The sequence below is a fragment of the Episyrphus balteatus genome, chromosome 4 (genome assembly GCF_945859705.1).
Source record: "Episyrphus balteatus chromosome 4, idEpiBalt1.1, whole genome shotgun sequence".
Classification (NCBI taxonomy): domain Eukaryota; kingdom Metazoa; phylum Arthropoda; class Insecta; order Diptera; family Syrphidae; genus Episyrphus; species Episyrphus balteatus.
This window is the reverse complement of record NC_079137.1, coordinates 61,726,138-61,741,991: the sequence shown is the minus strand read 5'-3', so window position 1 is coordinate 61,741,991 and position 15,854 is coordinate 61,726,138. Positions and strand designations below refer to the sequence as shown.

At 29.1% G+C, this 15,854-nt stretch overlaps 1 protein-coding gene across 1 annotated transcript in view; it reads left to right on the top strand.

Annotated features, from left to right (window-relative positions):
• The first annotated feature begins 2,446 nt into the window (after nt 1-2,446).
• The window catches only part of LOC129918395 (cell death protein hid), a 43,798-nt gene continuing 30,390 nt past the window's right edge, over nt 2,447-15,854 (top strand). Inside the window, exon 1 of the mRNA XM_055998891.1 lies at nt 2,447-3,017. Within this exon, the coding sequence (XP_055854866.1) occupies nt 2,834-3,017 (184 nt within the window). The 5' untranslated portion in view covers nt 2,447-2,833. The remainder of the gene's footprint in view (nt 3,018-15,854) is intronic.

Here is a 15,854-nt window from a genome sequence, read left to right as displayed (position 1 = left end):
TGAAAAATGTATCATTTTAGTATATCATAGAACCAAAATAGGGCCCCTATGGAGTTATGTCCATATTGTTCATAATTCTTTACTAAGAGATAGCACTCACTAGCCAAGATACTTCTAGTCTGTTTCAGTAACGCTTTATTGCAGCTATTCATTTTTATGATCAGCTCTCAAGTCGTAGAAAATTACATCTTACTTCGTTTATCGTAATCCCTGTGCATTAGGGTGTCCGTTATTTCCCAAAGTGACGTTTTCGGGGGTGACACCCCCCAGATCGAAAGTTTAAGCCCTAAATACGGGGAAATACGGAAAATTAAAATTTTTGATTTATACACAAATTTTTGAATGCAATATTTGAAAAGAATTAAAAACCAATAAAACTGCATTTAAAATTATGTGATAGGTGAAAGCAAAAACTACGAAAACAGCTAATAATTTCAAAAACCGAAATAAAATATAAAAAAAATTTTTAACGGGAAATTTTGAATGTAATCTTTTAAAGGAACTATTTTCCAACCAGAATCAACAAACATTTTAAAAATAGATGATTTAACTCGAGAGAAAAAAAATTTGATGTATGAGTTAAAAATTTCCCATACAAATTTGTATGGGGAAAGTATGACCTAGAGGCACGGGTTAATGACCCCCAAAAAATTTTTTTTTGCTAAATTCCCCGTATTTAGGCCCTAAACTTTCGATCTGGGGGGTGTCACCCCCGAAAACATCACTTTGGGAAATAACGGACACCCTACTGTGCATATTATATAACGAACACTAAAAATCCTATAAAGTTTAAGAGACAAAGTTTTTTTTAAATCAAAAGTTAAGATGTTAAAAAGAAAAGGCCTAGATATTTCTGCAACATCGGCTAAGACAAACTTTAAGTTTTTGATGTTTCATTCAAATTTTAAATTTAAGGTAATAAATTGAATATTGTGAATATTTAATTACCAAACTTCACTATTTTTATGCTATCAGAAACTATTGTATTTAAATGTAGGTATCTAACCATTATTTTTCTTTTTGTGAATGTCTAGTCTAGTCCCATCATGAATCCAATGTTGAACAATGGCAATACTTATCGTACGATTCCACCTTGGTTGGCTCTTCAATTTATAATACCAAATACAATCAAAAGAGAATTCTTTCAATGCGCTCCCCAAAATGCAGTGTTTGTTACTCTTGTTTATAAAATCTCTTCAACAAAACAAGTGAATAATTTCAAATTTCTCACAAAACAAGAAAGACAAAATCAAAACAACCTGCACAATCTTGAAAGAGAAAAATTCTAATAGGAAGGGGAAAAAGTATCAACTTGTTTTATGTAGGCATATTCTACTCGTACTTCGTACATGAAAGAGTTAAACTAAAAGAAAAATACACTTGAAAAATAACAAATTCTTCTTTTTATTCTCATTCTCTCATCATCAATTCCCCTCCCCCATCCAACAAAAAATATTATAAATCGTGATGCATTCAACACCAATACCATCTCCCACTCTCATAAGAAAAAAAAAGGTGAGTTATATTTTGTATGTTTGTATAAACAACACAAACAAAAATAAATACGATAACAATACAAGTCTTGTTTTGTTTTGTTCTGATCATTCCTGCTGCACTAGCTCTCAAAAAATTGTTTTAAAGTTGTTTAACTCTCCTTCGTTTTATCTTTGTATCTTTTAAATTTTGTCTTCTTTTTTAAAGTTCTTTCATTTTATAGTTTATTTATCTTTGTGTGTTCTTTTCTTATGCATTTTTACAGAGAACCAAATGCATTTTAAACAAAAAAAAAAAAAAGATAATAAATAAGAAAGAATATACAAAACAAAAATCATTTTGCGGATGCGGAAAGAGAAATATAATTTGTATGGAACAGAGAAGCAGTTGATTACGAACAGCGAAGCGAATAAGACGTGTGTTATGTTGAGTGCTTATAGTTTTTCGTAACTCCTACTTGACGATTTATTTTTTTTCTAAAAAAGATTTATTTTTTATAATTTTTTTGTTTCTTTTTAAATTTTTTTTTTCGAAAAAAAAATTTAATTTTTTAAAAATAAAATTAAAAACAATAAAAAAAAATTCTCTGAGTTTTTTTTTCTGGTCGAAGGATTCTCTTTGAACCCATCGGGGGTTTGTTCGTTTACTTTGAAATTTTTTGTTCAGATGCGCATCTGCAAAAAATAAGGAAAAATTCTGTTTGCAAAGTGTATCTTAAACTTTTTTTGCAAAAGATTGTTTTCAAAACAAAACAAAAAAAAAAGTAAGAATTTTTTTTATTGATTTCGTATCAAAAATCTTTTGAGATACAAAATTGTGTTGAGTGAGTGGATACTCTATTAAGACAGCAACAAGCAAAAACAAAACGTCTTTAAAAAAAAAGACTGTTCTATTCTAAAAAGGCTTGTTGCTTTTGAATTCAAAAAGAATTTAAAATAAAAAAAAAGAAATCAAGTGAATCAAAAAAATAAATTAAAAAAACAAAAAGTATCTAAATGAACTTAGTTTTTTTTGACTGTGGACCGGTTTAACTGAAATGGCATTAAATTTGAAAGGTTTTTGGTTAATACGTGCCCCAAAAGACCCAGAAATTTATGAAATATTTCTTGTTAATCAAAAATAAACAAATAATGTCCTTTTTTCTATAAAAGAAAAATTAATTTAGTGCAATTGTCCCTAAAAAAAAAACACACAAAAAAACGTGAATAGACTTTTTAAAGAAAAGACTGAACTTTTTTAAGTGATTCTTTTTTTGACGGTTATTTTGTGAAGATTTGCTATAATTTTTGTGTTTAAAGATTTTTTTTTTTAAATATTTAAAAAATAAAAATTTGAAAAAATGGCAGTGCCATTTTATGTGCCAGAACATGACGATGGTAGTAATGATGGAACAAGTTCATCATCTTCAAGCCAATCGCCAAATACAACAACATCAGCAACACAAACTCCATTGCAGAGTCCTGTCAATGGTGAACATTTGGTTATGGCATTTTGTGAAGCTTTATACAGGTGCTCAATAAATGGTAAGTTGACAAAATACCAATTTAATTGGAAAGATACATAATTTATTTGCGCAATTTTAAATGAACTAGGTATACCTTTACCATTTTGTTAGGAAGGTTTAAGTAAAGTTTTTAAGTTTTTAAGGATATTTTTTTAAATGTTGTCAATTTGAAGGTATACGTAGGCATAAAAGTTTGATCTTTAAAAGCTTGTTTGTTTTTTGTTGAGACGTGAATGAATTTCCTTCTGAAAGATTTGCTGGGAGCTGATAGGATATTTCTGACTTCAGATTCGAGTTCAGCACATCAAAAACTTATAGAAAAGTATATCATAGTCTCGGCACCAAAAAAAAAAAATAAAATTTTGTAGACCAGTGTTATTGATATTAAAAACCTTTTGGTTGAAAATGGAGAGTTATTTTCTAATTCCATATTTTTAATCAATTTATTTTTTTTTTTGCCAAAATCATTTTTTCACTTATTTTATTTACAGTTGTGTTCAAAATAATAGTGGTGGCTGCATCAAAAAAACATTTTTTATAATTACGGTGCTTCTACGGTTAAAAATTTAGTTTCTTTGATGTCAAAGTTTGTAACGGTCAATTACTGATAAATGTATCATAGTTTCAAAATGAAAAAGAAGGTTCCAAATAATTTTTCATTGACTTTTGGTTGTTCTTTCTAATTTGACCTGTTCAAAATAATAGTAGTTAAAGTTATTTTTGAAGAATTTAAAAGCGGTTTATAATATAGAATATTTATTTTTGGTTTAAAAGTAAGTACTCATATAATATGAACAATTTTTCAACAAAAAACGATTTGTTTCGGTTTTAATCTATTTAAAGTTCGAAGAGCAAAACACTGCAGTTCGGATAACGGAAACTTTTACGAAAGCTGCTTGAAGAAGGGAAAACCTACTTGGAAATTCAAGGTTATATAAGGATGCTCCCCTACAATGGTAGCCAATGCAATAAACTCAACGAAAAACCCGAAACGTGCGGTAGAAAAAGAAAAAAGACCGTCGTAGATGACAGGCGTATTGTCCAGATGAGCAAAGTTGAGCCTTCTGCATCGTCGTTTCGAATCCAGAAGGCTTTAAGCCTGGATTGCAGTGCAGTGAACATTCGGAGGCGACTGTTAGAGACTAATTTGTACGCTTGAAGTTCACATAAAGTACCGCTGTTAACAAAGAAATATGTTAAAATACTAAAATTTTCGACCCTCCATGTTTAACTTTTTCCGTCGTTTACTTTGGAACATATTCCGTATTGGGTGGACGTCGGACGTATTCTGGAGATCCAGTACCACCAAAGAGGACAAATTTGCTCGCATCAGTAAACAATATGTTACGCTATTACTTCGCTGGCCAGTTTATGTAATCTTTTACAAACTGGATACGCTTTTTAACATGTTTCACAGAACTTTTCGTGGACTTCAAGCGTACAAATTAGTCTCTAACAGTCGCCTCCGAATGTTCACTGCACTGCAATCCAGGCTTAAAGCCTTCTGGATTCGAAACGACGATGCTGAAGGCTCAGCTTTGCTCATCTGGACAGTACGCCTGTCATCTACGACGGTCTTTTTTCTTTTTCTACCGCGCGTTTGGGGTTTTTCGTTGAGTTTATTGCATTGGCTTCCATTGCAGGGGAGCATCCTCATAAAACCTTGAATTTCCAAGTAGGTTTTCCCTTCTTCAAGCAGCTTTCGTAAAAGTTTCCGCTATCCGAACTGCAGTGTTTTGCACTTCGAACTTTAAATAGATTAAAACCGAAACAAATCGTTTTTTGTTGAAAAATTGTTCCTATTATATGAGTACTTACTTTTAAACCAAAAATAAATATTCTATGTTATAAACCGCTTTTAAATTCTTCAAAAATAACTTTAACTACTATTATTTTGAACAGGTCAAATTAGAAAGAACAACCAAAAGTCAATGAAAAATTATTTGGAACCTTCTTTTTCATTTTAAAACTATGATACATTTATTAGTAATTGACCGTTACAAACTTTGACATCAAAGAAACTAAATTTTTAACCGTAGAAGCACCGTAATTATAAAAAATGTTATTTTGATGCAGGCACTACTATTATTTTGAACACAGCTGTACAAATAGAAAGCAAGTGTTTTTATGAAATGCCAAAAATCCTCTTATGCTAGTAGTGAAAATACCTATAAACCTTTTAAATTTACGACGGCTTTTGGATAGCTTGAAGTAGTTTAATGCCAACCTACCCCTATACCTAGTTAATTTACACTAATTTTGAGTTTGTTAATAAGTGTCTGGGAAACAATGAAAGCTTGTGCCAAAAAATTAGAACTTAATTGCTTGAATACTATTTTTTAAGAAATTTGCACAAACATCCTTACTCATTTTATGTTTTTTTGAAGGTTAAAGAAGAAAATTCTTTTTGAGCTTAATTTTATTATTAACACGTAAACAAAATCACAAATTTCATTTATTTGAATGTGTTTTATTATTCTATAATGTAGTTGAGAGACCTCGATCAATTTTAGTTAGCATTTCCCTTAAAATTATACCTATATGTATTTTCAATCATTGAGATTTATTTTCCAAAAACATTTATTTTCACACCGAGAGGCGATGAAATGAATATTTTACCTACTACAAGAACAATATTAACCTTAAGCTATTTGATAAGTATCAATAATAATAATTTTTGTGATTAGATAAATAATCTGAGGTTAAATATCAATTTCTATTTTTGGTACAATGGGGAAAAATTAAAATAGACTTTTAAGACTATTAATAGGAACTTCAAATCTATTTTTGTTTTGAATAGTTAAATGAGTGTTAGAGAAAATTAACACAGAACTTTAAACTTCAGGAAAAGACTTCAATTTTTTAATGTCCTTGAATCCTTGAATGGAATAAATCGAATAGAATTTTTATAAAAATTAAAGTTTAATTTTTGATCAATTCGGTGCCAAACTTGCTCTTATAAATTAAAACTGTTCAAGCCAATAAACTATTTTTGTTTAAATGAATTATTTTAAAAATAATTTTCCAATATTTTTGTGGCAACAAAAGACTCCTTGAAGATGAAACTATAGGATATCAATATTCAAAAATTGTTAAATGATTGCACTGAAAATTTCAAAATCCAAAAAATCCCCCAAAAACTATTTTAAGAACTTTTTATTAAAAAAAAAATTAAATTTTTTGAAATCCACTTTGTTGATTCCTAGAAAATTATAGATCCAAAAAATCGTTCTATGGCCGAGATCGTTACTTACCTATTGTTCCAAAAATATTTTTTTTTATATTACAAAAGTACTAACTCATTAGCTTCATTCTTCCAGAACAATAGTTCATAATTCAAATCGTTTAGAGGAGGTTTTTGAAAAAAAAGAAGCTTTTCTATTTTTTGGTTCAATGAAAGAAACCGTTGCAATCTTTTGGTCCTTAAAACATAGCCTAAATTTCTTAACTAAGGTTCTTTAAGGTTCTAGCTCGAGATATACCTATAATGAAACAGTAAGAATTGCTTTAGCCAATTTTTGGCATTCTATATCATCGTAATCTCATGTACCTATTACACTGGTCAACAAGGTTTTTGCCACAAGAACCAAAACTTACTTTTCTAGTAGTTTTTGGGGGCTGAATCCGAAGCTGAAGTCAGAAAAATTTGATTGGCCTTCGTTTTTTAAATATTACCGTTAGAAAATGTCAAAAAACGTAATTTTTGCTGTTTTCGAGGTTATGTTTTTATATGGGGTAATTCATTATAAACAAATTTGTAACGGCTATTATAAGAACAGATATCAAGGGGCACGGTAGTGCCCAGCCAAGTTCTCTAGCAACTTTGGCACTACACCCTTATTTACAGGAAACAACTCAGGCCATTTTCGAACCCCCTCTAACTTCCACACTAAAGATGCTAGAAATTTCAAACTCGCTTCAATTTTTAAGCTGGTCAAAACAAAACTCCTCACAAAATTTCAGCTTGCTACGATGAGTAGTTTCTGAGATATAGGACTTCGAAAATCTCAAAAACCGTAACTGACTGACTGACTGACTGACTGACTGACTGACTGACTGACTGACTGACTGATTCACTCACTGACAGATCATCAAAATTATGGAGAACTTCCCGTTATCGTAGAAACTTGAAATTTTACACGGTGATAGGACGTGTGGTGTATACAAAGGAAAAAATCGAAAATTTGAGATTTTCAATTCAGGGGGTGTGGCATCCGCCCATTTCCGCTGAATTTTCATCAAATATTATAGAGCACTTCTGATTATCTTAGAATCTTGAAATTTGGTAGAATGGTAGAACTGGTAGTTTATACAAAGGAATAAATTTAAAATTTGATAATTTTAGCCAGGGGGCGTGGCAACCGCCCATTTCCGCTGAATTTTCATTAAATATAATAGAGCACTTCTGATTATCTTAGAATCTTGAAATTTGATAGAATCGTAGAGCTGGTAGTTTATACAAAGGAATAAATTTAAAATTTGAGAATTTTAGCCAGGGGGCGTGGCAACCGCCCATTTCCGCTGAATTTTCATCAAATATTACAGAGCACTTCTGATTATCTTTGAATCTTGAAATTTGGTAGAATGGTAGAGATGGTAGTTTATAAAAAGTAAAAAATTTAAAATTTGAGAATTTCAGCCAGGGGGCGTGGCAACCGCCCATTTTCACTGAATTTTCATCAAATATAGAGATTTTCAATTCTACAGCCTTACCTTGCAAGAAGTAGTGAAATCACAACAAAAACATTACTGTTAAAAAAAGAGCCAAGTTCTCCTATGTTGAAATTATGTTGGCACAAAAAGTACTGAGATGTAAAAGTGTACCAAGTTCAAAAGTTTGGGTTCAAATTCGTATCAATAAAATTTTGATTGTTTACTTGGCAATTTTTGAAATAACTTTAAAAATCGGAAATTAAAAGAAAAATTGTCAAGAGAACAATCAAAATTTTATTGATACGAATTTGAACCCAAACTTTAGAACTTGGTACACTTTTACATCTCAATACTTTTTGTGCCAGCATAATTTCAACATAGGAGAACTTGGCTCTTTTTTTAACAGTAATGTTTTTGTTGTGATTCTTCTTTCAAAAACTGTTTAAATTTTCCCGATATCTCTTTTATTGCTCGAGATATCTTAATTTTGGTTCTTGTGGCAAAAAAAAAAAAGTTAAATTTTGTTGACCAGTGTTATTATTATCTCGAAAATAATTATTGAAAAATAAGTGTTTTTTCAACGATGTCTGTTACGGGTGGGATACTTGTACAATGTCTCTGTATCAAATATGTATTAAATATTAACGGTAAAATTTATTGACTGATCAAAAAAATGTATCAATTTGATTATTTTTGAAAATAATAATCAGGGTATTTTTTACTGTCACGGGTTGTACCAAAAAAGTAGCAATTTAGAAATGGAGTTTTTGATAACAGAATTTTTGCGAATCTATGTCAAATGATATGAAAGAATGTCTTTACGTCATAAAAAAACAAATTATAAATGTCACGGGAGGGATGATTTTGAATTGCTCAGAAAAAAGATACCTATATGTTTTTTTTAAAGAACTTAAAAAAAAATAGTGTGTCACAATAAAACAGACTAAAAATTTTTCAGCTAAAAACTCCTTAACTGGACTGATTTAGACATTAGGTACAAATTAATTTTACTATCTAGTCAACTTTCTTTAAATTACTTTCTCATGAAATACCACTCTACCATCTGCATACTTTATTTTATTTATATTTTTAAATGTAATTATGACAGATTACAAGTAGGTACCTTGTACTGTCATAAATCAAATTTTAACTAACAAACCAGACCAAAGGTTTGCTAGTAGTTTGTCAGTAACTTTCGTATAATCTCATTTGTTTGTAATTCAATTTCTTGTTACCTTAATTGATTTAAAGTACTTAGGTATTGCAAGATTTTCCAAGTTCTTAACCTTTCAGTTATTACGCAATTAACATTATTAAAATGCAATCCACATTCAAGTTGTAAAATATTAAGCGTAACTGCTCAAGTAGTCAGTATCTTTATACAACTCTTGAACCTTAAGGTTCATCTTGAACATTTTTTTCATTGCAACCAACGTCTCGTCTGCTAAAACCCTTGGCAGTTTCTCGAACTCAATTTACTTGAAATCAATACATACTCTTACTGTACACATGTCTGTCTACTACCTACTTCTTTATCTTCATCATGTTTGAATATTTTATGAATTTTCTCAATTATTCCTTTTTAAACCACTTTTCTCATCATTTTTTAAATCTCATTACTTATACTCCTCATAAAAAGATAGTTAAAGAACTTAGTTCAAGTCAAGTGATAGTTCTTAAGTTTCTATAATAAGACTGATAATCTCATTCAATGTCTTATAAATGTACTAGATCTAAAAGTACCTAACAGATACTTAAAAGCATTTTAAGTATCTGGTATCTTTTCTATCCAATGAATCATCATCTTCATCAGCATGGCGAACAACTTAAAAATGCAAATATGTATAAAAAAAAAGCGAAGAAGAAAATTCCTTCCATGGTAACAGAATGCATACATTTTCCATTTTAATCACCAAGCGAATGAAAAAAAGTATAAAAAAAAATAATAAAAAAATAAAAAAACAGAGATATTTTTTGCATAATACCTTGAAAAAGATGGAATCAAAACAAAAATCACAGAGCAAAAACACAGTATAAACAAAGTCTGCTATATAGCTTTTTAGCTTCAAGCTCTCCAAGAGCACATGTGTCATGTCATACCTACTTAATTTTTTTGTTATTTTCACTCTTTTCTGCGTTGCGATAAAAAAATAAAATACCAACAAAAAACAGAAAAAAAATGTATTTTTTTTTTATCTCACTTAAAAAAATTTATATATTTTCAAGAGGAAAAACAAAAGAAAAATCTAAATAAAAACTACGCAGACACACGTGTGTGCTCTTTCTCTTTCTCTCTCTCTCTGTTTTTTTCTGCATCTCATTTCTTATTCAGAATTTTCCCACAGGGCAACCAAAACACATAACCACACTTTTTTTTTCATACAAAACAAAAAATCTATCTTTTTTTCTATCTGCAATGTCACAAAAAAAAAAAAAAACTTAGCTCCAAAGCCTAAAAGAGAGAACCTAGAAAACATAAATAACAGGAGCAAAGCAAAAAAGCAGCTGTTTCCATGCAGAATTTTTCCAAACACAAAAAAAAAACACATAAAAAAAGATTTTCTGATAGAATTTTCCATACAGAAATTCCCATAGAAACGTTTGTTAGATACTTTTATCCTATTTTCCATCCCAAAAGCCTTTGCAGTTTTTTTTTTCTTCGTTGTGTGTGTTTACATCCTTTAAGTGGCACAACAAAGATTAAAAAAAAAAAAAATATGCAGGATCTCTCTAGACGAAGCCAAAAGCTTATATTTTGACTCGTTTTTATGGAAGCCTTGGAGAATGACGGATAAGGATATGTTGGTACTGTACTTGTCCAACGGATATACTGACACTTTATCCTGTCCCCCAGGATGACGATGATGTTGATGATGATGACGATGAGTAATCACACACATGTGTCGTTTCGTTTGAGAAAATCCTGTCAACCTATGGAAGTCGTCATAATATCCTTGGGAAGTTACCAAAACCCATCCTTTTCCAAACTTCAAATCTACTCTTGGAAAGAATTTTTTAAGGATTATCTCCTTTTTTTTTTTACTGGTGCATGAGTGTGTGTTGGCATTTAGTTCGTGTCAATGCATATTATTCAGAGCGACAGTAGCAAAGAAAAAAATTAAAAAAAAAGGAAATGTATCTGACAGATACAAAATCCAAAAAAATAGAAAAAAAAGATAGTAGAACGTGCAAAGAACTGCACTTAAAGAAAAAAAGATACCTTGGTGCTAATTTAGATGAGATGCTTTTCAATAAAGATTTTTGAACAGAACAGGCTGATGGAGAGGACATACTCGCTTTTCAAAAAAAAAAAAAAAAAAAAAAATGAGAACATTACACAAAACAAAGGACACACACGAACGACGACAACCTCAATCCATATTATACACAAACAAACAAACACTATGAGAGTGATGATATTTGTCTGGATGCGTGTCGACACGTTGACGACGTCCTTTTTAGCCCACCAGACCCAGACAAGTTCGCTACACCTTTTATACCTTTTACATTGTATCCATCTTCATGTGAAAATAATAATAATAATAACAAACACCGACTTGACTTGGCTATATGAGCGGTAAAGCTTTGTAAGAAAAACAAAAAAAAAAATAAAAAAAAAAAACTATAGCACAAAAAAGATTGCCTTTTAATTGTCCTATTAGTTAGCAAAAACACGTTATACCTACCTTACCAAACGATTGTCATCAAGACTGCGCGATATTAATAGAGTGAGCCAATTTGGAGAGCCTTTTTATTATTATTATAGTCGACAAGTTGAGGGGAATGACCATTTTATTTGAAAGAATAATAATCTTGACTAAGTAGACAATCTTGTAGAGTTTTAAACTGGTTTTTACTTTTTTTAGGCTTCATATGGCACCGTTTTTTGCATATTTAAAACGATGCAGAGTGCATTTTGCAGAAAGATTTATTTTTAGAATTTTATTTTTTTGTTGTGTTTTCGTTTTCATGTAAATCTAGAACGTAAATTAATAAATTTATTAGGTTTATATAGAAAACATGGACTTGTTTTAGGTTGTTTGACTAAACTAAACATGGTCTATTATGGTTTGTAAAGACTTAATTTTAATCTTGAGTTATTAGATTGTTTATCATGTCAAGTTTTTGTTCATTTTGGCAAAGGAAATTGTATATTTTTTATTGTTTTCGTTTATTATCTGAAATTTTTGGTGAAAACTGACTGAAATTTTAAAGACGTTGCCAAATTATTTAGAATACCTAGTTTTTTTTTATGGCATTCAGCTATTTTGATTTATCTAGGGAATATATTTTGGATGCATTTAACATATTTAATAGTACTTATAAAAATTTCAAAAAATTTCTTACACGAGGACCCTAAACAAATTTTTAATAACAAAATAAGCTTATCATTTTTACGCCATCTTGAATTCTAATCTTATACAAAGTTATATAAAAGTATTCGAAATTAGTTTAGGAAATAAAAATTGGTATGCCAAGTAAAAGAAGTCATTTAGGTTCATTCTACACCTGAGGGAAAAAATAAATTCAAGTTGAAACGTCGTTGTTTCAAAGATGAACTACTTTGATTTATGTGACTCTAAGATACGAAACCATCAAAAATTAACCTTGATTTTAAAATGTCGTCTTCAACGCAAAATCATTTCAAATAATAGTTAAATCAATGTGGTTTTCATTGATTTTACCTTGTTTTATGGTGGCTTTTCCCTCAGTGTACTGTCACGTACATACAAATCAGTCAATTAAAGACATTATTACTATTCATATTTTATATCTACATATTTCGTTTGAAAAAATTCGAATAGATTTTAATTTTCATTCAATTCATTCATTTTTTAAAAACATAAATAAAATAGAACTCCGTCATAATTCTATAAATATTATAAACAAAATAAAAAACGTCACGTACAAGCAGGCAAATTCAAACTATTCATCTGAATTGAATAAAAAAAAAATCGCAAAATTTTATGCAAAAACATGAACATTTTTATTGTCTAGTGCAGTCAACATTTTAAAATTTGAGTCAAAAATTCAACTTAAAATTAAAAGCATTTTCCAACTACACTGGTCAACAAAATTTAATTTTTTTTTTGCCACAAGAACCAAAATATACTTTTCTAGTAGTTTTTGGGGTGCTGAATCCGAATCTGAAGTCAGAAAAATTTGATTGGCCTCCGTTTTTGAAAAAAAAACATCAAATTTTTGAAAACGAGTATTAATTTCGTTGAAAGGGTATTTTTTTAAATAAGACCAAAAGTTATTACTTTATTGACAATTGACTAGGTTTTTTTTCAAAAGTTAACATTTCGGGAATATGATATGAAACTTCATTTCAATAAGCATTGAAAATATATGTACCTATCTATTAGGGTGGGTCAAAAAAATCGAAAATTTTTTTTTTTGATTTGGTACTCCGAAAAATCGATTTCTAGACCCCTCTAGAATATACACACCAAATATGAGCTCTTTATAATAATGGGAAGGTCCTCCGCTTTGCAATTTTCCATTTTTACATCAAGCTTCTACTAAAAAAAATAATTTTTTTATTAATTGACTTTTTAGCAAATTTCTTTTCATATTCTTGTAGGAAATTGAACGCTCTACAAAAAAGACCTTGTACACTTTTTTCGTTTATCTAACCGTTTAATAGATATTTGAGGTCCAAAAATCGAGAAAATCTTTAAAAATTCGTTTTTTGTTCTTAATTTTGTAACAAATTGAAAAATTATAATGATCAAACGCGCAAGACATATTCTTGTTGAAAATTGATTGCTCCACAAAAAAGGTCTTATTAACTTTTTTCATTAATCTAACCATTCTAAAGATATTCGAGGTCAAAGTTAAAAAAAAATATAAAAACATTTTATATTTTTAAAAAATTTCTAATTCACTGAAACTTCATTATTTTCAAATTAGCAAGATATATTCTTGTAGGGGCTTAAAAGTTCTACAAAAAATTCCTTGAAATGAAATTGATTGCTTGGACCGTTTAGAAGATATGCATATCCAAATTGCAATGCATACGGGTCATAAGAAAACTATTGAAATCAGTGAGCATTAGACAATAATTTTTAATAATTTTTTAAATAGGTAGGTATTTAAAATAATGAGCTGAAAACAAAATTTTATCTTATATGCAAAATCTTTTACAACAAAATAAGTGAAGATTTGGATTCCTCTAATATCCAGAAAAATTATTAAGTTCTATTATATCTGTGACAATTTGAAATATGAAAGGCGAAAAATTAATCTTCACAAAAAGCTGATGCAATGTTTACTTTTTGATTATACATTAATTATATAGAAATTTATAACCATAACTATAAATCTTTACTACGTCACGAAGTCAATAAATTTCATCATTTTATGAAATATTCATCCATCTCTTTTGATGGTAAAAAAAAAAATAAAAAAAAAAAAACTCCATACGATACCTTGAAAAGTACTACAAAATCATATTTTTTTCCTTATAGAGGACAAAAGAAAAAAAAAGTAAAATATAACCTCGGACCTGAGACCTGACAAAGTTCTTAAATTACTACAATCCAGTTCATAGACCCAATATAATTCAGATCCAGAACTCAGAGATACATCATTTTGTTGTTCTCCTTTCCTTTCTTTTCTTATTTTTTATAAATTTTTTTTTACTGGATCACAAGTTTCAAGATCCAAACTTGGCTACCTATTTAATTTACCCATAACACATATATCTCTATTCATGTGGAGATATTCAAAAAATATTCCAAAGATACTATAGTGCATTTCATAATAAAAAATATATAAAAAATAAATAAATAAAAAAAAGTGTTGTGGGCGTGTGCCCCCAAGCACCAGAACATACAAAAAAAAAACAACAAAAAACTGTACATAATCAAAATATCAAAATGAAAAGAGAGACATGAAAAAGTTATAGCACACTGGAAAAATAATAATAAAAAAAAAAAAAACAAAAAAATAATAAACAAACCGGTATTTTGTTGTGTTGTTTGCATATATTGCATTTTGCATCCAAAAGATAGGTTAGAGGTACTTTTATACTCTCGCTCTTGCTCGTATCCCATAACACAATATAATTGGCACGAGCCAAATAATGCAAAAGTTTTATGTTCCTCGTTAGTTTTTTTTTTGGTTTTTGTTGGTATTGTTGTTGTTGTAGGTAAGTAGTTGGTTAGTTTTTGGCCAATGCATTGGTTGTGGTTTCCGGTAGATATAGATATTTTTTTTTCTTCATCATACCTGTTTAGACTGTCTAAATTGTATTGTACCTACCTAACGTATGCAAAATTTTCAGATACAATCGTATCTTTATCGTTATAGTCTGAGAGGTAATGTTTTTTTTTTGAATGGTTAATAAAATTGTCATATTGAAAGTTATTTGGTAAATTTCTGTTATATGAAAAGAAATTCTCAACACTACGTCACCGACTATGAATAAACATGGTTTTGGATCGTAAATAAATTTGCCACCAAGTCTGTGTCTTTCGTGTGGTGTCATATTGTTTTTTTTTTTTTTTTTTTTGATATTTTCATGACCTTTTTACATTTAAGATTTATATTTTTTCATGGGTTTTCAAATTTATATATTTTATTTTTTTTTATTTTTTTTATTTGGTTTGGTTTTTTGCATTTCAATTATAACCTGGAAAATGGTTTGATATGATATACCTACTATTTTGCATTGTCAGCTAAAAAACGATTAAAATGATTATTATTTATTTATATTTTTTTCTTTCCTTTCAGTTAGAAGTTCAATTTTCTTAGCAAAATAAAAATGAGTCATTTGAAATTTTTTCTTTGTCCCAATTGAAGGGGTTGGGTGTAGTAAAATCCTAAATAATTGTTTTTTTCCCTTTCACTCTATAAAAAAAAAATATAAGGAAACTGGTTAAATCCCAAAGAAAATGTTGAAACAAAAATCGATAATTGGTTAGGTACTTATAGCATTTAATGTTAGAGAGGTTATGGTAAATGGTTCGCAAAAGCTGTTCTGTAGGATTATATTTTTTTAAGCTGGAATGGATTTTTGTTTTTCAATTTGATGTTAATGAACTACTTATAAACTTATGTTCACATTTAGGTTCAACAAACTTTTTTGGATCATTTTTTGATTTTAGTATTGATGTTAGTATTAATTTATTCGTAGGTCGTATTGAATTCTTAAATTTTTTTTTGTCAAATTTTGAAAATCATAAAAAATTGCTAT